The sequence below is a fragment of the Pipistrellus hanaki genome, assembly GCF_964339955.1.
Source record: "Pipistrellus hanaki genome assembly, chromosome: 5".
Taxonomy (NCBI): Eukaryota; Metazoa; Chordata; class Mammalia; order Chiroptera; family Vespertilionidae; genus Pipistrellus; species Pipistrellus hanaki.
The window spans coordinates 80,748,922-80,772,825 of record NC_140507.1 but is presented as its reverse complement, the minus strand read 5'-3'; the positions used below and the strand labels follow the sequence as shown (position 1 = coordinate 80,772,825).

The following is a 23,904-nucleotide window of genomic DNA, read 5'->3' as shown; positions in this document are numbered from 1 at the left end:
GATGAGCCAAGCGTGGTCCATCCACACAGTGACTGTTAGCCACACAAAGGAATGAAGCACTGGCACATGCTACAACCTTCACACTGCGTGAAAGGAGCCAGACAGAGGGCCCCATATTGTACGATTCCATCTGTATGAAGTGCCCAAATCATGCAAATCCAGAGAGACGGAAAGCAGATTGGTGGCTGCCAGGAGCTGGGGGTGACTGCTGGCGGGCCTCCTTTTGGGGTGATGAATGTTCTGGAAGTGCAGAGGTTACGTCACTGCTCAGGGTCACCCGCTAGCTAGCAGCAGACCTGGGCCTGTGTCTCCAGAAAGGTCCCTTGTCCCGCTTGGGAGCCGGGTTCCCGCGATGCCTGGCTCTCAGCGCCCAGAAGCGAGCAAAACGCCTGAGAGGTCAGGCTTCATTCCCTCTGCAGCCCAAGATTTAAAAAAAAAAAAAAAATATATATATATATATATATATATATATATATATATATATATATATATATTATTGATTTTTTTTTTTATAGAGAGGAAACGAGAGGGATAGAGAGCTAGAAACATCGATGAGAGAGAACCATTGATCAGCTGCCTCTTGTACACTCCCTACTGGGGATGTGCCCGCAACCAATGTACATGCCCTTGACCGGAATCAAACCCGGGACCTTTCAGTCCGCAGGCTGACGCTCTATCCACTGAGCCAAACCAGTTTCAGCTGTAGCCCAAGATGATGTCAACTCGGCCTGAGGCTGTTGGACTTGTGTATTTTTCCCCCACAAGTATATTTTTATTGATTTCAGAGAGGAAGGGAGAGGGAGAGACAGACAGAAACATTAATAGTCAGTTGCCTCCTACACACCCCCTACTGGGAACTGAGCCCGCAACCTGGGCATGTGCCCTTCACCAGAATCGAATCCAGGACCCTTCAGTCCGCAGGCCGAGGCTCCAACCACTGAGCCAAACCAGCGAGGGCGCTGGGGCTGTTTGGATTGATGGCTCAGGTCCCTCTGGGACGCTGTGAGGGCCAGGCCCAGCAGGGCACAGGGTGGGGATTTTGCAGGGTCATGTGACAGCTGGTCCAGTTAGACCAAGGCCAGCACAGGTCACCCGAGGGCCGGATCACACAGGCTGCCCTGGAAAGCGATCCAGGGATGGTTTCGGGGTAGCTGAGAAGGCAACCAGGGAAAACAAACAGCCTCTGCTTTCCAGCCAGATTGAATTCCCGGGCCGGCGCCAGAGCAGCCGGGCGGGACCTGGCAGGGCAGAGCCCGCAGGGGAGATGTGAGATAGCTCAGCACTGGAGGCCTAGTTTTCTCAGGGCAGCGGAGTGCGTGGGGGAGGGCCCACCTGTGCCTGGTTTCCCCCGCCCCTCCAAGACAGCTGTCTGCCCTATTCCACCCCAGAGAGGGGCTGGCCCTCCCCCAGACCCCAGAGAGGGGCTGGCCCTCCCCCCAGACTCCAGAGAGGGGCTGTGTCCCCCCCAGACTCCAGAGAGAGGCTGTCCCACCCCCCTAGACTCCAGAGAGGGGCTGCCCCCCTCAGACCCCAGAGAGGGGCTGCCCCCCGCAGACCCCAGAGAGGGGCTGTGTCCCCCCCAGACCCCAGAGAGGGGCTGTGTCCCCCCCAGACCCCAGAGAGGGGCTGTGTCCCCCCCCCCCCCCCGCAGACCCCAGAGAGGGACTGCCCGCCCCCCCCAGACCCCAGAGCAGAAACCCTCTTCCCTCAGACCCCGGTGCAGGGCGGTCTCCCCGCTCAGACTCCCGGGGTAGTGTTGTCAGACATCAGGGCCTGCTTGGGTGGTTTGTCCCTTTAAGTCCCAGGGGACCGATTCTGGCCAGTGAGCTGTGACCTGAACTTGAACAAGGTGCTTCCTAGCCAGGCCGTTTAACTGATAGTGCCGGGCTTTTCTGAGTCCGCCCGCCCCGGTCAGGAGATGGTGGCTGCCCCTCCAGGTGATTTCCACACAACAATGACCGACCCGCAGAGCCCGTGGTGTGGATGAGATTTCCTGAGCCAGAGACACCTGGGCTTCCCTGAGGCTGCGGCCATGTGGGGAGGGCAGAGGAGGAGCACACACTGGCAGAGGGGCCTGGGGCAGGTGATGTCACAATTCCCGCCCACCCTCATTATTCTCGATCCCGTGTTCGCATGTTCTGTTTTCTTATGGCTAAAACTTATCTGTAAACCCCAAACCCAAACACTCCTGTGCTTCCGCGGTCCCCGGAGGACACGTGTAGCCGGGGCACCACCCGGGTCCCGGGCGGCCGCGCCCCCAGCGGGGGTGGGACAAGGTGGCAGCCTGCCGCTGCTCCAGCTCCGACTGTACACAAGTCTCCTTTGTGGCCTGCTCTCCCCGTTTCTGTGCTTTCTCTCGGCATTTCACCCTTTAAAAAGGCCCCCACGCGTGGTGCTGAAGTGCGGCCCGCTGTCCCTGAGCCCCGGAGGCTGCCTGTCCGCTCAGGGAAGGCCGTGTGAGGGGAGCTCTGTTCCGGGAGTCACTGCTGTCGGCAGCGAGTTCACAGTGTCCGCATCATCGACAAGGTGACAATCACTCGACAAAAATGTGACCCAGCTGCTCACAGAACCCCACCCATTTCCCTGTGGAACCCAATATCTACTAACTCGGTTTTCTCTGCAGTTTTATAAACGGGAACTACTGCGAATAACGAGGGCCGGCCACTGTACCCGCAGCTCGGCGGAGGGAAAGGGTGACAGACAGCGTTCTGGCTGAGCGCAGGCTCTGGGCTAAGCCCAGCTGTGACCGTGGCTGCCCGCTGCCTGGGGGCCACCATCTGTAAGACGGTGACATAACGGGCTTCCCACGGGCTGGGAGAGAATTGGGTGAGACAGCTGTCTAAGGCGCTGCGAGGTGGTCCCTGGGACACTCGAAGCCGTCACCGTTACGTGACTACACGCAAGGGCGGGAAGCAGGACGGGGTCTTCCTGTGACCTGGAACCCGGGCCTCAGTTTCCATTCTGCAGGACGGGAGGAGCGGCAGGGCCACCTCCGCTGGGATCTCACACGCCTCTCCTCTTGGGTGCACGGCTGTCCGGCTTGCACAAGGTGAAGGCCACGACCACACACAGGGCCAGGGTCAGGACTCCGGACGCAGAGTGCATAGTGTTTATTGCCCAGAGGACAGCCCGTGGCCTCCGGGCACAGAGAGTCTTGACACAAATGACATGAAGGCACCGTTTCCATCTGGCCCCACCTCTGCCCTTTGGGGCCGGGGCAGGAGACCCCGTCAGGCAGCCAGGTCCACCCCCGCCGGGCTAGCAGCTCCCCATGTGGCTGAGGTTCCAGAATGCCCAGTGCTGCCAAGGCCCCCAGCACGAGCTCGGGTGGGGCGGCTGCCAGTCCTGGGGGTGTGGGCGGGGCCTCTTCCCTAGAACAGGAAGGGCTAGGACACGCTGGGGGGCAGGCGTGCGGCTGCTGTCTTCTCCACCACGAAGCCGTAGTTGTACTGAGGGGGGGGCGAGCACAGAGTGAGGGAGGGGCGTGGAGGCTGCTGTGAGGAATGGGGGGGTGGGAGGGAGCCACTTAGGGACTAAGTGATCTCCAGCCCTGGAGAGGTGGAGTGCAGCTGGGGGAGACAGGTGGCCTGTGTGGGGGAGGGTCCCAGCACCCCGTACCCTTCCTCCCCGCCCCAGCACCTACCTCCTCCTCAATGTCCGCCAGCGACTTGATGGTCAGGTCAGCAAAGGCAGAGAAGGCCTGGTGGGCAGGGGCAGGTCAGATTGGACCCAGAGCCCTACCTGGAACCCCATTCTCCCATGGTCGAGCCTCTCTCAATATCTGCCTGGACGTCCCCTCCCCCCTCTGGCCACAGCCACTAGCCAGCAGCAGACTCCCCATGCCCTCCAGCCCCAGCACTTGGTCTGCAGCCTCCTCCACCCCAGAAACTCGGCCCAGTGCTGGGCTGGGGCCTGGGTGACGGTCCCTGTGCTCCTGTCTAGGAAGGTGAGGGGCAGGGGCAGCCCCAGGCTCCCCCGGGGCGCAGACTCACCAGCGGGCCGCAGCTCTTGCCTTCGAATCGGGGGTGCAGCGTGAAGGGGACCCCGTCCATGGCTGAGGAAAGCACGGGGTGAGGAGTAAGAAACTGAGGGGCAGGGGCTGCTGCCACCCCAGAGCCCCGCCCCCTCCCCCCTGGCCAGTTTTACTTTAAATCCTCACGGGAGGATCTGTTTACTGATTTAGAGAGAGACGAAGGGAGGGAAAGAACATTAATTGAGGGAGAAACAGCCCCCAGTTGCCTTCTGTGCACACCCAACTGGGGACGTAAGCCACAAGCAGGGTGTGTGCCCGACTGGGAACTGAACCCAAACCTTTTGTTGTAAGAGAGGACACGCCAACCAGCTGAACCACACGGGCCAGGGCAGTGCCCTGCCAGTCTGTACGGAATGGGGTGGGGCCAGGCCTGGTTCCGACCGTGGCCACGCCCCTTCAGGGCTGTATAAACCTTTGGCCAGTCGCACCCAACCTCAACCACAACCCGCTCTGCACTCACCTGAGATGCCATAGAGGTTGGAGGCCTCGTAGATAGAGTCACTCCTCCGCAGGGTGGAGGCCCTGGAGCCCAGTCTCGACAAGGTCCCCTCTGGGTGGCCGCCCTTGCTGGTGGTGACGGGACAGCCCAGGTCAGACCTGACCACGCCCTCAGCACCGCCCCCATTACCGCCGCCACCCCTGAGCCCAAGCTCTCACCCGGGCTGGCTGGGTTGGTCCAAGAAGAGGCCCTGCATGTCCCGGCTGAGAGTTCGGGGCTTGGGCACTGGCCGAGGGGCCTTTGCCTTCTTGCACCAGATGGCAAAGCCACCCATGTCCCTAGATGGGGAGGGAGAGGGAGGGGTGTTTTGGCCCAGGCAGAGCCAGGGCTGAGAATAGCGGCCAGAAGAAGAGAGGAGGAACCCGGTTCTCGGGGTGACCCCTGCCTTTTGCGGGATTTTCCTTCCAGCATCTCAGCCCCCAACTTAAGCAACTGCTGGATCCCATTACTGTACTGTGAACTTCAGACACACCAACTCATTTATCCCTTATGATGACCCTACAAGACCAGCACAACTGTCCCTTTATAAGTGTGGAAACTGAGGCACAGAGAGGTGGTAGAAGGGAAGGGACGGAGGCCTCAGGGGAGTCTCTGAGGATCAGATTGTACACATGGGAGTTGGGGAACAAGGAAGGAGGCCAAAAGCTGGGGGGAAGTCCAAACTTTCCCCTCACCTTCCTCTTTCCTCAGGTGTGTGACCTCTGCTGTTCTCTCTCCTAAGTTCCAAGGGCCCTTCTACCACCTCTGTAACTTTCTAAATAAACTCTCTCTTAGAGTGTGAAGGGGGGGGGGGGGGGGCGGGGAATGCCCTACCCCAGTGGTCGGCAAACTCATTAGTCAACAGAGTGGCAAACCGAGACTCGAGAGCCGCAGTTTGCTGACCAAGGCCCTACCCTATCCGAAGGTATCCAGGCACCGTCTTGGTCTTCCCGCTCAGCCGGATGTCAAACACAGCTGTGTCCGCAGCTCCCAGGGGCACCAACTTCACACACAGGCGTTTCTTCTTAGACATGGAGACCTCTGGGGGGAGGGGGGAGGCGGGGGGCGTGAGAAGAGGGAAAAGCGGGGAAGGGACCCAAAGATGGCTCCAAGATGGCAGTCACCGGGTGGTGTTTCTCTCTCTGGTTAAGCTGTGAATGATGGAGCCCTAGGCAAGAACGCCATGCAGCCCCTAGGAGCCTTTGGGGCAGGCTCATCTCTGGTGACAGGAAGGGGCATTCACAGGGTGACCGTGTGCACCACCGTGAGGATGGGTAGCTATGGAGTCAGACAGAACTGAGTGCCTGTGAGGCAAATCCCACCCACCACACATTTCCCTATAAATGGTTTTTCGATTTTTAAAGGGGGCGGGGAGCGTGAGAGAATATGCCACAGACACCATCTGGCTTGCAAAGCCTAAAATATTTACTAGGTGGCCCTTTACAGAAAAAAGCTTGCTAACTCCAGTGTCAATGGGTTTACGTGAGGCAGGGAAAGCCGGATGGTTAGAAAGCAGGGCCGTCAGGGCTAGAACGGCACTCCAGGGCTGCGGAGGGCAAAGTGTCAGCTGACCCCGAGAGGAGTCGGAGTGTGCAAAAGCCTAAGAACGGAAAAAGCGAACTGCGCCTGGCTGGCGTGGCTCAGTGGTGGAGCATGGATCCCTGGACCAGGACATCCCCGTGGGATCTCCAGTCAGGGCACCAGCTTCTGTTGGGAACTCGATCCCCAGTAGGGAGCGTGCAGGAGGCAACCCATCAATGATTCTCATCATGGATGTTTCCATCCCTCTCTCTGAAATCAGTTTTAAAAAAAAAACATTTAAAAGAGAACTGCGCGTGGTTGAACTTGGCTGCGGTGTAAGGAGATGGAGTAGTAACTACTACAAAACAGGTCTCTGTTGTTACTCTAGGAGAGAGACTGTGCCAATGGCACATTTTTACGCAGGGTAGGGCCGGTCACCCCGCCCTGGAACGGAGCTCCGAGTCCTCAGCCAACCCAGTGAGTCAGGGGGTGGCCGAGGCTCAGAGATCGCGCCTGTCACCCTCCATCCCTCTCCGTGGTCCCCTCTGCAGGGACGCGGGCGCACCCTCACCCCCAAACCCTCCCCCCCGCAGCCTCCGACGCGAGCCTCACTGGAGTCCAGGGGGTCGCAGACCGGGGAGAAGCCCGGCGGGAGGGGGCTCTTGTCCAGCAGGACTTGGATATCGGCCACCACGTTCTCCTGCGGATTCTGGAGGGTCGGGTAGGGGAGAACACAGCGAGTCACCGAGCAGCGGGGCCGGCGCGCCTGGCGCAGGGCCCCGCGACTGGACCGGGGCAGTGTGCGGACCGCGGGATTCCGGGGTGCGGGCGCCCCTTACCTCCAGGCCGCCCAAGGGGCTGAGGCACAGGAAGTAGCCGGATTTCTGCGCGAAGCTCTTGCCGAAGCTGGCGGGCGCCCCCTCCACGGTGCAGGAGATCTACGGCGGGACTGGGGTCAGCGCCCGGCGCCCGTCCAGCCGCAGCCTCCAGTGCCCCCCGTCCGACCCCTGCCCCCCGACGCCGCTCACCGCGCTGAATCCCCGAGGCGGGGGCGCCGAGGCCGACGACCAGGCCAGGCCGGCCAGGGGCATCGCGTCAGGCCCCGGATCCATCCTTCAAGCCAAGCGCCGAAGGTGGTGGACCGCCTCGGGTTTCGGAGTCGCCGCCCGGCCACGGAGTTCGGGAAGGGGTCAGAACTTCAACTCCCAGAAGGCCCTGCGATGGCGGGGCCGTAAAGCGCCGTTTTGCGCATGCTCGGAAAGCCGCAGGCCAATCGCGCGGGGACGCGGAGCCACGCCCCCTTGCGTCGCCCAGGTGCGCCCGTAAACAAAGACGTTTGCGGAAAGCCGTCTTCCTTCCTTCCTTCTCATGCCCAGCAACTTCCGCTGGAAATGTCCGGGCTCAGCGCCAGCAGGCTCCCTAGCTGCAAGCCACCAATGAGGTCAGAAGTGAACAGCCCATGTGTTCCCATTGAAGAACCCCATTAGTCCTGTCAGTGTAAGAAACTTTCAGACCTGTGAAGAATTTTTTGTCAGTTCATTTGAGCCAAGCTGTCAACAAATGTTGGGAAGCAAAATCTCAAAGGATTGAGATGATGCTCTGGGGAAATGGCAATTTTGCACCTTGTTTTATACTTTACAGTCAAAAGAGAAGATGTAAGGAACAGTACTGACCTGCTGGCAAAGTGGCAAACAAGTCCCAGCTTGGAGGGCACAGCCCTCTAAGCATAATTAAGCTTGATCTGGTGACTGCTCCCTAGATCTTTCCTGGGTAGCTCATGGGCTGTGGGAGGTGCAGCAAGTGCTGCCAAAACAAGTGAAATTTTTTAAAATATTTTTATTGATTTTGTACAGAGAGGAAGGGAGAGAGAGAGAGAGTTAGAAACATCGATGAGAGGCATCGATCAGCTGCCTCTTGCACACCCCCTACTGGGGATATGCCCGCAACCAAGGTACATGCCCTTGACCGGAATCGAACCCAGGTCCCTTCAGTCCCCAAGCCGATGCTCTATCCATTGAGCCAAACCGGTTTCGGCCAAAACAAGTGAAATTTACAAGAACATTGTAGATTACCTTGTTTACCTCTGACTATGAAATAAATAATCAGGTTGCAGTCTGGATCTATTCTGTGGCCTTAGCCAAGCACAGAAGATCCACCTAGACCCAGCTTATTTTTTTATTGATTTTAGAGAGGAAGGGAGAGAGAGACATAGAAACATCAACAATGAGAATCAGTGTTCACCTACCTCATGCACACCCCCTACTGGGAATCGAACTCGCATGTGCCCTTGACCGGAATCAAACCCAGGACCCTTCAGCCCACAGGCTGATGCTCTATCCACTAAGCCAAACCAGCTAGGGCCTCCGTGTCTTCTTTAATACCACCGAGAAAAACCTTTTTCACAGTTAAGGGGGCACCAGGTCTTTGAGAATCTTTGAGAGAGAGGCTCCCCCATGCACCCAGTTGAACCTGCAGCCTGGTATATGGTCTGACTGGGAATCGAACTGGCCACCTTTCGGTGCACAGGGCGACGCTCCAACCAACTAAGCCACACTGGCCAGGGCTGTCCTGAGGTTTTATCTGTTTTCTCTAGGTGGGAATTTTAGGGGAAATCCCAGTGAAGGTCTCAGCAGAATATTCATTAGCTTTCCATGATGCAGAAGACCAAAAGAAGAAACCCAAGTGACGCTTAGGGACATGGAGTTACACAGCTTTATTATGCCTGTGGTCTCAGCGGAGTCACCTCCAAACTCTGAGCAAACCAATATGGTGGAAGCCCCTCTTTTATCACCTTTTGGTGTCTTTGTCCTCCAAATACAGACTATACTTCCGGACCTTTTACAGGCTTTGCAAAAAGCCACAGGTGTTGGGGGTCTTGAGACCATACCTAAGGGCCTGGCCTGGTGCCAGCACTGATAACCCCCTCTGGGGCCTGTGTCATGGTTTATGGCCTTGGTAAAATGAGAGCATTTAGGTAACAGGTCTTGCAAGACCAGATTGTGGAGAAAGGGGCAGTGACTTAATTATAGGTTATCAAGAATGTACACTGAGCTTGCTGGCACAGATTCAGATTGCCCCCCCCCCTAAATATCAGGGTCACATTGGAATTACCTTTTTAGCTTTCTCATTCAGGTGTATCCTTGAGTATGCCGATGCATGAAAATGAACTTGGTCAGTTTCACCTCTATCTTGGGTTAGTCTAGCTATAATTGGTTTTCTGGCTCTAATTGTTTGTTTCTTAAATCCTCATCCAACAATATTTTTTCCATTGTTTTTCAAAGAGTATAGGAGGGGGTTGCTGAGAGGTGGGGGGGAGAGAGAGAGAGAGAGAAACATCAAACTTAAGAGACACATTGACTGGTGCCTTCTACTTGCATTCTCTGACAGGGGCCAAGGATAAAACCCACAACCCAGGTATGTGCCCTTGACCAGGAATCAAACCCATGACACTTCCATGCATAGGCCGATGCTCAAACCACTGAGCCCACTCGCCAGGCCTCAAATTGATTTTTTGTGTTTTTTTTTTTAATATATTTTATTGATTTTGTACAGAGAGGAAGGAAGAGAGATAGTTAGAAACATCGATGAGAGAGAGTCATCGATCAGCTGCCTCTTGCACACCCCCTACTGGGGATATGCCCGCAACCAAGGTACATGCCCTTGACCGGAATCGAACCCGGGACCCTTCAGTCCCCAAGCCGACGCTCTATCCATTGAGCCAAACCGGTCTCGGCTCAAATTGGTTTTGATTTGTTTGTTTGTTATCTGTTCCCCTGAGTAGGGTGAATTAAAGCATTTGCTCTCTCTCTCTCTCTCTCTCTCTCTCTCTCTCTCTCTCTCTCTCTTTCTCTCTCTCTCTCCTTTTTTTTTTTTTTTTTTTTTTTTTACATAAAAAAAGGCAACTTTTATTTACTCATCTCCTCTGTACAGACAACAGGTCAACCCAATCACACTAATCCACTGCCAGAGACTAAGTCCGGGCCGGGACATCTGGTCGGCCCAAGAAGGCATTTGCTCTTAGATATTGTTGGTTGGAGAGGAGAGATTCAAATCATCTGCTCCAGGGTGTCTGTTAGGAAGGTTAGGGTCTTGTGATTTATTAGCTGGCAGCTAATAGCTCAGCCATTTGTTCAGCTATTTGTCTCAATTTCCTCATTTCACATGTCAGGGAATTTTCCTAATTTCTAACTAACCTGCCTCAGTACCAGTGAGAAACAGAAGTGCCCGACTGTCCTTGAGGAGAAGGAGACTGGCCACTTTTACTACCATGGGGCAGACTCTCCCCCGTATCCAGGAAAAATCACATTCTCAACCCATCCCTTGATTATAGGAAGACTAGAGGCCCTGTGCATGAAGTTCATTCACAGGTAGGGTCGCTAGGCCTGGCCAGTGATCAGAGCCCATCTGGGCCTTTTGGCTGCCAGCTGGGGCCTTCCTTTGTTCTGTGCTGCCCCCTGGTGATCAGCACACGTCATAGCAAGTGGTCAACTTGGACTCCCAAGGGGACAGTTTGCATATTAGTCTTTTATTATATAGGATGCTGTTCCTTCGTGAGAGGCTCCCCCTGCAGGAGTCTGTGTGCACTGCTAGGAGCTTTGCTCTGTGAGGTGCATCTGGTTTCTGTCCCCTTCCGAGTTGGTGCCAACATACTAGGGGAATTCTCTTCTTCTGTTGTCTCTGCCACAGCATCCAACCCATGTCTCTGGAGCCACAGACACATCTAACTCAGATGATAGCCCTGCTGGGGGAATGCCCAGAGTTTCAACCTGCTTCACTAGTTCTTTTCTCCTTCTCACAGGGAGCTTGCTGCTCTGATCCCCAGTCCCACATATACCCTTCCTTTACCAGGCAGAGCAAGGGACAGGGGCACTATGCCAGGTAGAAAATAAAAGTCCTCCAAACTCCATGCCTGGCCAGTGTTCTCAGTGGTTAGAGCATCAGCCCAAGCATGGAAGGGTTGAGGGATCAGTTCCCAGTCAAGGGCATGTACCTGGATTACAGGTTGGATCTCTGGGCCCAGTTGAGAGACATGCAGGAGGCAACCATTTGATCTCTCTCTCTTTCTCCCTCCTTCCCATCCCTCCTTCCACTCTCTCAAAAAATCAATAGGAAAAAATATCCTTTGGTGAGGATTAAAAAAAAAAAGTCCTCCAAAATTTCAAAATTCCTACAAAAAAAATTGTACCTTTCACATCTTCTAAGAGGTTAGATGTGCCTACACCTTGTCAATCACAGCCTCTGGGACAACAAGCATTGCACCCAACCATCAGCTCCCAGAAACTTCATGGTGGTGACTGGGGCTTAAACCATCAGTGGGTTAACTGCCCGCCTTCTCGCAGATATTCCAGCAAAATGTGCAGTGTGTCGGCAGCAAAGGAAGTCCCCACAGGTCCCATGATCTCATCAGTGCAAGGGGCCCCTTTACTGATGTGGGGAAGCACAGGCACAGGTGTCAGCCCACCACCTCACGACACTGTGGACCGGACGGGTAGCCCTGGGGAAGAAAACAAAAACACAGGACATGCTGGCCTGTGAGGGATCAACACTGCAAGCTGTTTTCTTGACTGAGGATCTGGCCAGGCTCCCAAGCTCTGACACTCTGCTTCCTAATGGCCTTCACTCTTTTCCTGCAAGGTGGGGTGTGTGTGTGTGTGTGTGTGTGTGTGTGTGTGTGTGTGTAAGGCGGCGCATGGGAGTGGTCCATGCTACCATTTACCATACACAAGCCACACCGGGCTATTAAAACATTAGGGCAGGGCATAAGCTCCCCACTCGAACGAACAGTTCTCAGATAGTTCCTCCTATTTGCTTATGCCCTCTACTGGGGCAAGCCAGTTCCAGCATGTGCTAATTGCAAGAGTTTCATCCACAGGTTGACGGAACTTGGGGAGTCAACAAAGGCTGAGTCACGTATGGTATCACCCGTAGGGAATGGCTGAAGGCATTTCCCCTAAACTCCTTCCACTCTCTCAAAAAACCATTGGCTGCCAAACAGCTCAGGGCATCTTCATCTACGTGTTATGGCCTCCTACTGGGTCTTGAACTTTCTGTGGATTAACTGCCCATCCTCTCTCTTGCCAGAGGGCAGGGTGTGTGGTAACGTTGCTCATTTCTCTGCCTCCTGAAACTCAGAGAAAAGACGTTGCCCCAGATCTCATAGCTGTACGGACCACACCTGCCTACTTTCCCTGGCCTTCTACGGGAAGCTGGCTGCTATATCAGGAAGCCAGGCTGTAGCCTTAGCTGGTTTGTCGCTGTGGGTAGAGCATTGGTCTGTGCACTGAAGGGCCCCATGTTTGATTCCGGTCAAGGGCACATGTTCCTGTTGAGGGCTTGACCCCCAGTAGTGGGTGTGCAGGAGGCAGCCAATCAGTGATTCTCATTCATCATTGATGTTTCTCTCTCTCTTTCCCTCTCCCTTCCTCTCTGAAATCGAGAACAATATATTTAAAAATATAATCTAGGTGTAAGTATATTCTCTTATCACAAACATTTCCTGACTCTGGGGAAACCCTGTTGGTGGGGGTTGTTGTTCCTGTTGAGGGGAGCACAGGGTACCACCCCAAACACGCCTTTGCAGATCCTGCCTGTTTTAAGCTGTTACTTTCAAGAAACAACAGCCTCAGGAAGAACCCCGCCCTCCTCCCTAACGGCCTGAAAGGGACTTAGAGGAGGACCTGCTCCAGGGGGAGCCATCACAGGCCTCTGCGGTTTAACGTGAACGAGGAGGGGAGGACGAAGAGGACCCGAGCGAGGCCCTTTGGACCCAAGTCCAGGTTGCAGGTGGCCCAGCAGACCTCCTTCCCCAGTGCAGGCACATGGGCCCCCTCTCTGTACCTCTGGATGGAACCCAGGCCCCGAATGCCCCGCTGCCCTGGGGGCTCCCATGGCACAATACAGACACGTAATGAAGCTGTCATGTGTGATATCATGTCATCTGCAAGCAAGCTGCCTTTTGGTGCCTGTTCCCCTGTCTGTGTTACTTGGATTAGGAGTCTAGCCAGAACCACTAGAAAGTGGAAGGAAAGTGTGCTTTCCACCCCCACACTGTGCTCTGCTTTTCCTGGTATGAAGGGGTCCCATGGCAGGGGAGCATCCTCAACTTCCTCATCAGAGATCACAACGCCCACCTCTTCCCTCTCATCACTTTCCTGAGATTCCACCTCCTCGCTGCCAATCAGACTTGGTCACAAGTGCTTGGACCTTAACCTGAGCAAACAGAAGAATGGCGGCATCACCGGTTTATAGGGAAAACCCACAGCTTTCTGTTTGCAGGGCCAGGACTAGTGCGAGGGGAGGAAGGCACTGGCCTTGGTTGGGGGGAAAGAAGCATTGGGTCCGTCGGACTCAGGCCAAGAAAGCTGAGGAGACTGCTGAAAGGTGGACAGCAAGGTGCACTGAGAACCCCCTCAACGTCACACTAACGCGGGCCCCCACATAAGCACCCTTCTTTTATGCCTCCTCACCTGTGCAGAGAATACCCGAGCCACACTCGTCCTCATGCACTCAGGTCACAGAACTGCCTCGAGAGTATGATGAGTCCCTGATAGGTATTCTGTAGCACTGGAGGGGACGTGGTGGGCGTGCAGCAATGGGACGGTACCTAGTGCCTTCCCCCTTCTTTGCTTTCACCAACAGGTCCTGGCATATGTATCCTTCCTCATATCCTACCGCAAGTGTACTGTCACTCTGGGGACGGAGGTAGGGAACTTCAGATTAGAACCTAGAAGGTAGAAGAGGGTGCCCTGTCCTGGTCCCCCTCCTAGCAGGACTAGGCCTGGCGGGACTGCCGCTCTAATAACAGAAATACATCAGAATTACAAAGAGCCAGGACAACAGGTCGACCAGGAAACATCGGTAGGACAGCTAGAAGACTCCTTAAGCTCCCTAGGTGAGGGAGGTAGTCCTGCAGAACCGGAGGGGATTAGATTTATTGTTCCTAAAACAAGGAGGCTTGTCTTTACACAAACCACTCATCAGGGAGAGGCTGAGTCAGCTCAGGAAATGCTAAGACTTAGCCTGACTCAGGAAATGCTAAGATTTAGCCTTAGGAAGGAGAAGGGTCGCAGGACGTTGGTGTGAAAACCTGTTCACATGGTCACCACGGCTGACTACCCTCTTGTAGGCCACAGCCTGACCCCTGGTCCTCCCGCTCCTCATTTCACTGTTTGGCCCGTGCTTTGCCAAACGCTTACTGAACTTCATCCGAAGTAGAATGCTGGCTGCAAACCGCATGGTCCTCCACACCCATCACCTGCGCATCCCCGGGGAAGGAGGGGAGGAGTCTGAAAAATCCATTTGATTCCCCGTGAAGACCAGCAGGGAACGTTCTGGGCTGCAAACACTGCACAGCTCCTCGGCCGCCTGGATGCAGGAGCCTTGGGACCAAGGGAGGTGGAGCAGGTCACCGAACAATGAATGGGTCGGTGGGAGTTTGGAGGGAGGTGGCGGTTCACGCTCAGGCCCAGCGTGCCTGGTGTTGCACCTGTGCCCTGAGTTCCTTGGAAACGCTGAAATCACTGTTGTCACCTTTGGGTTGTCATAGTAACTGTCCCAACTCCCTCTTGTGGATTTTGAGTATGAATTTGCTGTAACACCTGAGGTCGGCACGGCAGTTCGGCCTTTACAGCCGTGAAGTGCTGCAACTGTGGTCGCTGGCCGGCTTGATAAAGGCTCATACATTTTGATCTCTGACTCCGGAGGTGGTCTCTTGTGGGTCACCCCATAACAATCCCCATCCTGGTCCTGTGGCTGCTGAGTGGCTTTAAGCGGTCCAGGCAGAAGCATATTCCTCCTCCGACAGCCTCCGTGGCCCCCAGGGTTCCCTGAGACAGCAGCAGGGATGCTCAGGGAGCTCCTGCTGGGTCACTGCGGAGAGAGACCCACTCACAGCCACCACTCACCTCTCAGCCCCAGTTTCCCCAGCTGGGGATTGGACCAATGATGGCTCTGCCTCTTCAGGTCACAGTCCACAGGCACTCAAGGCTGGCATGCCCTAGGCTTCCGGTCACTGCCTCTGTCCCCTTCAGAGGCACAGGAGAAGGGAGGGCCTTGCAATGGGGTGTCCTCTCCCACAGGAGCTCATGGGCCAGCAGCCAACCCACAAGGACCAAGCCCATAATTTAGCAGCAACAACGCACCTCATTTCTGGGAAATGAAAGTGAAAGCTAACCTGTCCTCTTCCTACAAATGCCGAGTTTTGGAAGTTTTCATTGGTCGGCATAGATCCTATGGTAATAAGGAGGCAGCTCCAGCAAGTATAAAAGTTCTAGGTTTCTTTCCAAACTCCCTCCCCGGCTCCCACAAATCCCTCTGGATGGCACCCACTTCTTGCCGCTACTCCCGCTTGCCCATGGATGAGAACCCCAAGAAGCTTGGGGACTGCAAGCTGCCTGTGTGGGTGGAGCTTGTGGTGATCCTGCTGGGCCTACTGGTGGTGGGTCTGTCTGTGGCGGTCGGCGTTCTCGCTGCCAAGGTCAATAGCCCAGCTTGCAAGGATGGCCTCCGAGCTGAGCAGGAGTGTCGAAACATCAACCACCTCCTGGAGCAGGAGCTGACCCAGGCCCAGGACGCCTTGCGGGGCACTGAGGCCCAAGCTGCCACTTGTAACCAGACTGTGGTAAGTGACTGCCCCTCCTAGAGAGGCCCTGTGCTTGGGAGGATCCTAGGGTCCAGGTGCTGGGGGACCCCAGAGTCCAGCTGGAGATCGAAATAGACCTTGAACCTGCCCCTAGGCCCCTCCATGGGGAGCCTGGATTTCCCCACCAGGGTTTGGGGAGCACAAGTCCCTCTGGGGTGCCAGTGTGGGACCCCAGAGAACCCATAAGGGGCCTCAGTATCCCCAGTCACATGTGGATGAATCTGCAAACTCCAGGACACTGGTCTAGGGCGGCTGGGGACTCCCCCCGGGCACAGTCACAGGGAAGCAGAAATCCCCTCTGGGGTGGGGATGGGGACACCACCCGACTCCGAAGAAGGCAGGGGGCTTTTTCTTTCTTTCTTTTTTTTTATTTTAATTTTTATTGATTGATTTTAAAGAGAGGAAGAAAGAGAGTGAGAGAAACATTGATTTGTTGTTCCACTTATTGATGCACTCATTGGTTCATTCTCGGTATGTGCACTGACCAGAGATTGAGCCCACAACCTTGACATATAGGGATGACGATCTTACCCAGGGCAAGACAGGGGCCCTTGATACTTCCAGTGCATCCCTAAGAGGCAGCATTTTAACTGGGGTCTCGATATGGGGTCCTTGAAACTCCCTCTGGACATAGAACGTGGGTTCAGAAATCCCATGTGTTCGGGGCTTGAGGGGACTCTAACTCCCCTTGGACAATAGCACAGAAGATCTGGAAATCCCTTCTAGGCTTTGTGCCAAGAGAGCCTCCAATTTCCCCGGGGGGGAGGGGAGTGCTTGAAACTCCCATTTTGAGGAACACTCCCTGGGAAGGTAGGAGACTGTGGCCATTCTTCAGGGTAGAGACAGGCTCAGAGAGGGTTGGAAAGAATCCTGAAAGGGGTTTGGGCCTGGGGAGGGGGGTGGGCCCAGGGACAGCAGCCAACCCCACCAGGTATAAGAGCCCCAGTTTCCAACACCCTCACTCCTCCATGGCATCCCAGGAGACCCTGAAGATTTCCCTGGAAGAGGAGAAGGCTGGGGGCCGCAAGCAACAGGAGCTGGTGCAGAAGCTTCAAGGTGAGAAAAACACAGGCCTGACTCCGGTAGGGAGTTTGCAGGAGCAGGTCAGGTGTGAAGAGGAGGGAAGGGGAGGGCCTCGGGATTGGGGTCTGGGGAGAGGGACAGGACCCAGTCCAGTGGGAGTAGGAAGGGGCGGGCATGCCGGTTTTCCAAGGTGCACTGGCCAAATGAAGGCGGGCTAGAGGCGGGGTCCTGTCCCGAGGTGGGGCCAGGAGAGGGTGCTGACACACTCTCTGTCTCTCCTAAGAGGAGATCAAGTCATTGAATCAGTCGCTGCAGGACAAATCCGCAGAGCTGCAGGACAAGTCCCAGGAGCTGGAGAAACTAAGGTCAGGACACCCACCACCCCAGGCCACACCCCTTCCTCCTTCCAACCCCAAGACCTAGGGTCCCCACGGCTCTGAAAAGTCCCCTTGCCCTGGGGACAAAGTTGGAGTCCCAGCCTTGGCCCTCCAGCCACCCAACTCTGGGAGCCACTGGCCCCTCTCCTGCCCAGTGATTGCTGAGGAAGGAGAGCAGATGTGGAGGGCCTTCGAGCCCAGCACCAGTGAAGCCAGGCCTGGCAGCCTGCTGATTATCCCCTTCTTTCCCTCAGACAAGAGAATGAGGCCTTGGTCTCTGCCAAGTGCCCCCCCAACTCTGGGATCAGCCTCCCTCTCTCTGTGGCCCCTTTGCTCCTGACCCTGAGCCTCCTGGCCCTGCTGGCCTGAGGTCCCAGGAAGCCTGCAGGTGAGGAGGGGGCTGGAGGGGCATGGGAGGAGCTAGGGACAGTCAGGGCCTGGGTGGGGCCTGCCTGGGGAGGAAGCTGGGCGCTGAGGAGAGGGAGGGAGGGAGAGGAATCTCAGAGAGGAGCTGTTGGGGCAGAAATAGAACAGTGGGGACCCGCTATGCCATCCTGTTATTCCTGTCTGCTAACCGCCATGTTCTCTTCTGATCAGGCAAAGCCATTCTAACCTGGCTGAGCGATGTTCGCCCAGGGCCATGAGGATGAACTGCAGAATGCAGTCTGGCCATAACCAATTTGGCTAAGCGGAAGAGCGTGGGCCTACGGACTGAAGGTCCCCAGGTTCAATTCCAGTCCAGGGCATGTACCCTGGCTGTGGGCACATACCCAATGGGAGGTGTGCAGAAGGCAGCTGATCTATGTTTCTCTCTCATCGATGTTTCTAACTCTCTCTCCCTCTCTGTAAACAATCAATTTAAAATAAAATAAAAAAAGAGCCGAAACCGGTTTGGCTCGGTGGATAGAGCGTCAGCCTGCGGGGCTGAAAGGTCCCTGTTGGACTCCCTTCAAGGGCATGTACCTTGATTGCGAGTACATCCTCAGTGGGAGGTGTGCAGGAGGCAGCTAATCGATGTTTCTCTCTCATCGATGTTTCTAACTCTCTATCCCTTTCAAATCCTCTCTCTGTAAAACATCAATAAAATATGTTTTTTTTAAAAAAAAAAAGAAAGGAAAGAAAAGAAAAAAAGCAGTCTCGTTTTCTGAGAGTCTCTCATTTTGGAAAGATAACAACCTGGTCCCAGAGGCGCTCTCTCCCATTCGGCCAGCACTATCCTAATAAATCTTCATAGCATTCAACCCATCTCTGTCTGAAAATTGACTCAAGGAGTGACAGGCACCCAGACCCACCTGTTGTGGGTGTCAGAGGGAGGGTCCAGACAGGAGTGGGGTGAGGCTCATGTAGGGGCTGGGGCGAGTTCTGTGGCCTCAATCCCACCCTGACTCGGCCTTCTTGTCTCTTAGGCCACCACCTGGACTCGCCTGTTTGCCTCTGGGTCCCCTGACCTGGCCAGGCCTGAGGCCCAACACTGCTGTGGGGAGGGGACGGATGGGGGAGGCCGGGGCCAGGTGGCAGGGGGTGGGTCATGGGCAGCCTTAGAGGTGAGGAAGCATCAAAGTTGGCCCAAAGCTGCCCCATCCTTCCAGTCCCCCATCCCCCCCCCCCCCCCCCCGTCCGACCAAGCCGGCGGGTCATGAAGTGGGAGGGGGCATCTGTCCTTTGCTGTCATGGTTTCTGGAAGGGAACTTTTTCTGGGTCTTTGGGTTCCACAAAGTAAGCATCCACTTTTGGGGGAATGACCTTACTCTGTAGTTCCTGGAGGATCACTGTGTCTGTCCCAAGCATCTGGGACCCTTTGATGTCTACAACCAGGCTACCTTGCTCCGGAATGTTCCCAGAAACCCACAGGGTTTGGTCAAGTACCACCCACTCACTGCCTCCCCAGCCCTCTTCTCCGATGGATTCATCCCAAAGGACTGTCCACCCTTCCCCCAGCCCCATCAGTGCCTCCTCAGTGCTCAGCATTCTAGTCTTCTCTCCTCTCCGTCTCCTGAGGCTCCTGCTCCCCATCCCTTTCCATGGAAACCGAGGCTGTGAAGAGAAGGACACCTTGTCTGGTTCTCCATCCCCTCCCCTGGAAAGTGCAGGGCTGGCCCCAGTGGGTGTGGCTCAGGTGGTTGTGCATCTTCCCAAGCACCAAAAGGTTGCCAGTTCAATTCCTGGGCAAGTCTCATACCCAGGTTGCAGGCTCCTTCCCGGCTAGAGGGCATGCAAGATCCTGCCTATCAATGTTTTGCTCTCACATAGATTTCTCTCTCTTTCCCTGTGCCTTCCCCTCTTCTTCCTCTGTCTCTAAAACTCAGTTAAGACCTGGCTGGGTAGCTCAGTTGGTTTCAGTGTCCTCTTGGTATGCCAAGGTCACAGTTCAATCCTCAGTAAGGGCACAAACAAGAATCAATCAATGAGTGCATAAATAAGTGAGACAACAAAATGATGTTTCTCTCCCTCACTCCCTCTCTCTCTAAAATCAATCAATTAAAAACAAAAATCAATTTAAAAAATAAAGCCAGCTGAAACCAGTTTAGCTCAGTGGATAGAGCGTTGGTCTGTGGACTGAAAAGTCCCAGGTTCGATTCTGGTCAAGGGAATGTACCTTGGTTGCGGGCACATCCTGGTAGGGGGTGTCCAGGAGGCAGCCAATCGATGATTCTCATTCATCATTGATGTTTCTATCTCTCTTTCCCTCTCCCTTCCTCTCTGAAATAGATAACAATATATTAAAAAATAGAAGCTATGTGGGAGTACATTCTCACAAACTTGAGAGCCTCATCAGAGATCACAGTGCCCGCCTCTTCCCTCTCCTCACTTTCCTGAGATTCCCCACCCTCGCTGCCAATCAGACTTGGTCACAAGTGCTTGGACCTTAACCTGAGCGAACAGAAGAATGGTGGCATCACTGGTTTATAGGGAAAACCCACAGCTTTCTCTTTGCAGGGCCAGGACTAGTGCGAGGGGAGGAAGGCACTGGCCTCAGTGGCAAAATTGGGGGTGGGGGGGGGCACAAAAAATGTTACTGTATCATCACCCCCATTTCACAGTGGAAGCTGAGGCAGAGGGGCATTGCTTGCCCAGAGTCCCACAGGGAGGCAGGGAGCTCACTCACAGCCTTGGCCTCCGACCCGCAGTGCTGGGCCCGCCTTGGCCCTATGGTGTGAAGGCCAGCACAGCGCAGCTCACACAGGTCCGCCTTCCCCAGGGCTGTGTCCTTGCCCCTGGGGTCCTGGGCTGGAGAGAGGCGCCTGCTCAGGGGCTGCACAAGCTCCTTGGGGACTCCTCAGCAAGAGCATCCCCATCCTGGTCCTGTGGCTGCTGAGTGGCTTTAAGCGGTCCAGGCAGAAGGATATTCCTCCTCCGACAGCCTCCGTGGCCCCCAGGGTCCCCTGAGACAGCAGCAGGGATGCTCAGGGTGCTCCTGCTGGGTCACTGCGGAGAGTGACACCAACACCAGCCTCTTGGGCGAGTCCCCGGCCCTGCCCACTCCCAGCCACCACTCACCTCTCAGCCTCAGTTTCCCCAGCTGGGGACTGGACCAATGATGGCTCTGCCTCTTCAGGTGACAGTCCACAGGCACACAAGGCTGGATGCCCTAGGCTTCCGGTCACTGCCTCTGTCCCCTCAGGGACACAGGAGAAGGGAGGGCCTTGCGATGGGGTGTCCTCTCCCACAGGAGCTCACGGGCCAGCAGCCAGCCCACAAGGACCAAGCCCATAATGTAGCAGCAACAACGCACCTCATTTCTGGGAAATGAAAGTGAAAGGTAAACTGTCCTCTTCCTGCACAAGCCGGGTTTTGGAGGTTTTCATTGGTCAGCACAGATTCTTTGCTAATAAGGGGGCAGCTTCAGCGAGTAGGAAGTTCCAGCTTTCTTCCCGAACTCCCTCCCAGGCTCCCCCAAATCCCTGTGGATGGCACCCTGCTTTTACTGCCGCCCCCCTGTGCCCACGCATGAGTACCCCAAGAAGCTGGAGGACTGCAAGCTGCGTGTGTGGGTGGGGATCCTGCTGGGTCTATTTGTGGTAAGTCTGTCTGCGGCAGCAGTCCTTTTGGCTGCCAAGGCCAATAGTCCAGCTGGCAAGGATGGCCTCCGAGCAGAGCAGGAGTGTGGAAAGTTTGCAGACTTTCTGGAGAGCAAGCTGGGGGTGGGAAGTTTGGGTGACAGGGAGGGCGGCAGACACAGCAGCCAACCCCATCAGATTCCAATGCCCTTACTCTTCCAAGACATCCCAGGTGACCCTGATGATTGCCCTGCTGATAGAGATGGCTAGGGGCAACCAGCAACAGGTGGTGGTGCAGAAGCTTCAAGGTGAGAAAAACACAGGCCTGGCTGCATTAAGGGAGTTGGCAGGGGCAGGTCAGGTGTGAAGAGGAGGGAGGGGGAGGGCCTCAGGATTGGGGTCCGGGTAGAGCAGTGGTTCTCAACCTGTAGGTCATGACCCCTTTGGAGGTCGAACGACCCTTTCACAGGAGTAGCCTAAGACCATCGGAAAACACAGATATTTACATAATGATTCATAGCAGTAGCAAAATGACAGTTATGAAGTAGCAAGGAAAATAATTTTAAGGTTGGGGTCACCACAACATGAGGAGCTGTATTAAAGGGTTGCAGCATTAGGAAGGTTGAGAACACTGGGTGAGAGGAACAAGACCCAGGGGAGTGGAAGAAGGAAGGGGCGGGCTTTAAAGACTTCCAAGGTGCACTGGCTCCAATGCAGGCGGGCTGGAGGCGGGGTCCTGTCCCGAGGTGGGGCCAGTTGAGGGTGCTGACACATGCTCTGTCCCTCCTTAGAGGAAATCAAAACATTGAATCAGGAGCTGCAGGAGAAATCCTGTGAGCTGGAGAAAAAATCCTCGGAGCTGCAGGACAAATGCATGGAGCTGCAGAAGAAATATGAGGAGGTGAAACAACTAAGGTCAGGACACCCACCCACCCCAGGCCACGCCCCTTCCTCCATTCAACACCAAGACCTAGGGTCCCCTCGGCTCTGAAAAGTCCCCTTGCCCTGGGGACAAAGTTGGAGTCCCAGCCTTGGCCCTCCAGCCACCCAACTCTGGAGCCACCGGCCCCTCTCCTGCCCAGTGATTGCTGAGGAAGAGAGCCGATGTGGAGGGCCTTCGAGCCCCAGCACCAGTGGAGCCAGGCCTGGCAGCCTGCTGATTGTCCCATCTCCCCCTCAGACAAGAGAAGGAGGCCTTGCTCTCTGCCAAGTGCCCCCCCAACTCCGGGATCAGCCTGCGCCTCTCCGTGACCCCTGCTGGCCTGACAGTCCTTGTGCTCCTGATCCTGAGCCTCCAGGCCCTACTGGCCTGAGGTCCCAGGAAGCCTGCAGGTGAGGAGGGGGCTGGACAGGGATGGGAGGAGCTAGGGACAGTCAGGGCCTGGGTGGGGGCCTGCCTGGGGAGGAGGCTGGGCGCTGAGGAGAGGCCTTTGGGAGGGAGGGGGAGGAGTGTCAGAGAGGAGCTGTTGGGGCAGAAATAGAACAGTGGGGACCCGCTATGCCATCCCTTTATTCCTGTCTGCTAACCGCCATGTTCTCTTCTGATCAGGCAAAGCCATTCTGACCTGGCTGAGAGTTGTTCACCCGGGGCCATGGGGATGAACCTCAGAATGCAGTCCCTGCTCCTTCTCTGAGTCTCCTCTCATCTTGGAAAGATAACAACCTGGTCCCAGAGGCGCTCTCTCCCATTCGGCCTGCACTATCCTAATAAATCTTCATAGCATTCAACCCATCTCTGTCTGACAATTGACTCGAGGAGTGACAGGCACCCAGACCCACCTGTTGTGGGGGTCAGAGGGAGGGTCCAGGCAGGAGCGGGGTGAGGCTCAGGGAAGGGCTGGGGCGAGTTCTGTCGCCTCAATCCCGCCCTGACTCGGCCTTCTTGTCTCTTAGGCCACCACCTGGATTCACCTGTTTGCCTCTGGGTCCCCTGAGCTGGCCAGGCCTGAGGGCCAACACTGCTGTGGGGAGGGGACGGACGGGGGAGGCCGGGGCCAGGTGGCAGGGGTGGGTCATGGGCAGCCTTAGAGGTGGGGAAGCATCAAAGTTGGCACAAAGCTGCCCCATCCTTCCACCGTCTGTCCAAGCCGGCGGGTCATGAAGTGGGAGGGGGCATCTGTCCTTTGCTGTCATGGTTTCTGGAAGGGAACTTTTTCTGGGTCTTTGGGTTCCACAAAGTAAGCATCCCCTTTTGGGGGAATGAACTTACTCTGTAGTTCCTGAAGGATCACTGTGTCCATCCCAAGCATCTGGGACCCCTTGATGTCTACACACAGCCTTCCTTGATCCAGAACATCCCCAGAAACCCACAGGGTTTGGTCAGGTACCACTCACCCCACTTCCTCCCCAGCCCTCTTTTCTGACGGATTCATCCTAAAGGACTGTCCACCCTTTCCCCACCCCCATCGGTACCTTTTCAGAGCTCAGCATTCTATTCTCTCTCTCTCTCTCTCTCTCTCTCTCTCTCTCTCTCTCTCTCTCTCTCTCTCTCTTTTTTAACATTGTTCATTATAATAGGATATTTACATAATTTCCAAGCGGTCACAAGTTTAGTTCACCCTTTAAGAATAAACCTCAAAGGGTGATTTTGAGTTGCCTTATACTGTACTTTTCCTCAACAATTTTTAAAAATTTCATTTTATTTTTCATCTTTATTATGGTATTATATGTGTACATATGTTACCTTTGTCCCCCATCCCACTCCCATACATGCCCTCACCCCCCAGAGTTTTGTGTCCATTGGTTATGCTTATATACATGCACACAAGTCTTTCGGTTGATCTCTTCTCTCCCCAACCTCTCCCTAACCCTCCTGCTGTCATTGGACATTCTGT

General features: G+C 55.3%; 3 protein-coding genes across 5 annotated transcripts; 2 read left to right on the top strand and 1 right to left on the bottom strand.

Annotated features, from left to right (window-relative positions):
* Positions 1–3,095: 3,095 nt before the first annotated feature.
* MVB12A (multivesicular body subunit 12A) lies at positions 3,096–7,248 on the bottom strand. Its single transcript, XM_084886037.1, has 9 exons — positions 7,061–7,248; positions 6,872–6,970; positions 6,645–6,741; positions 5,426–5,552; positions 4,691–4,810; positions 4,494–4,600; positions 3,993–4,054; positions 3,644–3,700; positions 3,096–3,449 (listed from the first exon to the last, which is right to left on the bottom strand). The coding sequence occupies exons 1-9, from the start codon at positions 7,142–7,144 to the stop codon at positions 3,387–3,389; spliced, it is 816 nt and encodes a 271-aa protein (XP_084742163.1). The 5' UTR covers positions 7,145–7,248; the 3' UTR covers positions 3,096–3,386.
* A 7,706-nt stretch (positions 7,249–14,954) lies between these two features.
* On the top strand, positions 14,955–18,165 carry LOC311623667 (bone marrow stromal antigen 2-like). 2 transcript variants are annotated; one of them, XM_084886040.1, is made up of 5 exons: positions 14,957–15,651; positions 16,653–16,728; positions 16,979–17,060; positions 17,327–17,460; positions 17,670–18,165. In XM_084886040.1, the coding sequence occupies exons 1-4, from the start codon at positions 15,187–15,189 to the stop codon at positions 17,439–17,441; spliced, it is 738 nt and encodes a 245-aa protein (XP_084742166.1). In that variant the 5' UTR covers positions 14,957–15,186; the 3' UTR covers positions 17,442–17,460; positions 17,670–18,165. The 2 variants fall into 2 exon arrangements, with proteins under 2 accessions (XP_084742167.1, XP_084742166.1); XM_084886041.1 differs by lacking the exons at positions 16,979–17,060; positions 17,670–18,165 and having other exon boundaries at positions 14,955–15,651; positions 17,327–17,461.
* Positions 18,166–18,296: 131 nt separating this feature from the next.
* On the top strand, positions 18,297–22,798 carry LOC311623680 (uncharacterized protein). Of its 2 annotated transcripts, none has more exons than XM_084886057.1 (6): positions 18,297–20,832; positions 20,961–21,091; positions 21,303–21,378; positions 21,862–21,985; positions 22,251–22,402; positions 22,620–22,798. In XM_084886057.1, exons 1-5 carry the CDS (start codon positions 20,820–20,822, stop codon positions 22,381–22,383), a joined length of 477 nt encoding a protein of 158 aa, XP_084742183.1. In that variant the 5' UTR covers positions 18,297–20,819; the 3' UTR covers positions 22,384–22,402; positions 22,620–22,798. The 2 variants fall into 2 exon arrangements, with proteins under 2 accessions (XP_084742183.1, XP_084742182.1); XM_084886056.1 differs by having other exon boundaries at positions 21,294–21,378.
* The last annotated feature ends 1,106 nt before the right edge of the window (positions 22,799–23,904 follow it).

What these genes read in the sequence shown, in the direction of transcription:
- LOC311623680 (XM_084886056.1), top strand. An exon ending in TCCTGCTGGGTCTATTTGTG is followed by an intron (nt 21,092 to 21,293) that starts GTAAGTCTGTCT and finishes TACTCTTCCAAG; the next exon opens with ACATCCCAGGTGACCCTGAT. An exon ending in GAGGAGGTGAAACAACTAAG is followed by an intron (nt 21,986 to 22,250) that starts GTCAGGACACCC and finishes TCTCCCCCTCAG; the next exon opens with ACAAGAGAAGGAGGCCTTGC.
- LOC311623667 (XM_084886040.1), top strand. Translation starts at nt 15,187, where the DNA reads ATGAAAGTGAAAGCTAACCTGTCCTCTTCCTACAAATGCCGAGTTTTG. An exon ending in CCACTTGTAACCAGACTGTG is followed by an intron (nt 15,652 to 16,652) that starts GTAAGTGACTGC and finishes ATGGCATCCCAG; the next exon opens with GAGACCCTGAAGATTTCCCT. An exon ending in CAGGAGCTGGAGAAACTAAG is followed by an intron (nt 17,061 to 17,326) that starts GTCAGGACACCC and finishes TCTTTCCCTCAG; the next exon opens with ACAAGAGAATGAGGCCTTGG.
- MVB12A (XM_084886037.1), bottom strand. Translation starts at nt 7,144, where the DNA reads ATGGATCCGGGGCCTGACGCGATGCCCCTGGCCGGCCTGGCCTGGTCG. An exon ending in CTGCGACCCCCTGGACTCCA is followed by an intron (nt 5,553 to 6,644) that starts GTGAGGCTCGCG and finishes CCCTCCCCCCAG; the next exon opens with AGGTCTCCATGTCTAAGAAG. An exon ending in GACCAACCCAGCCAGCCCGG is followed by an intron (nt 4,601 to 4,690) that starts GTGAGAGCTTGG and finishes CGTCACCACCAG; the next exon opens with CAAGGGCGGCCACCCAGAGG.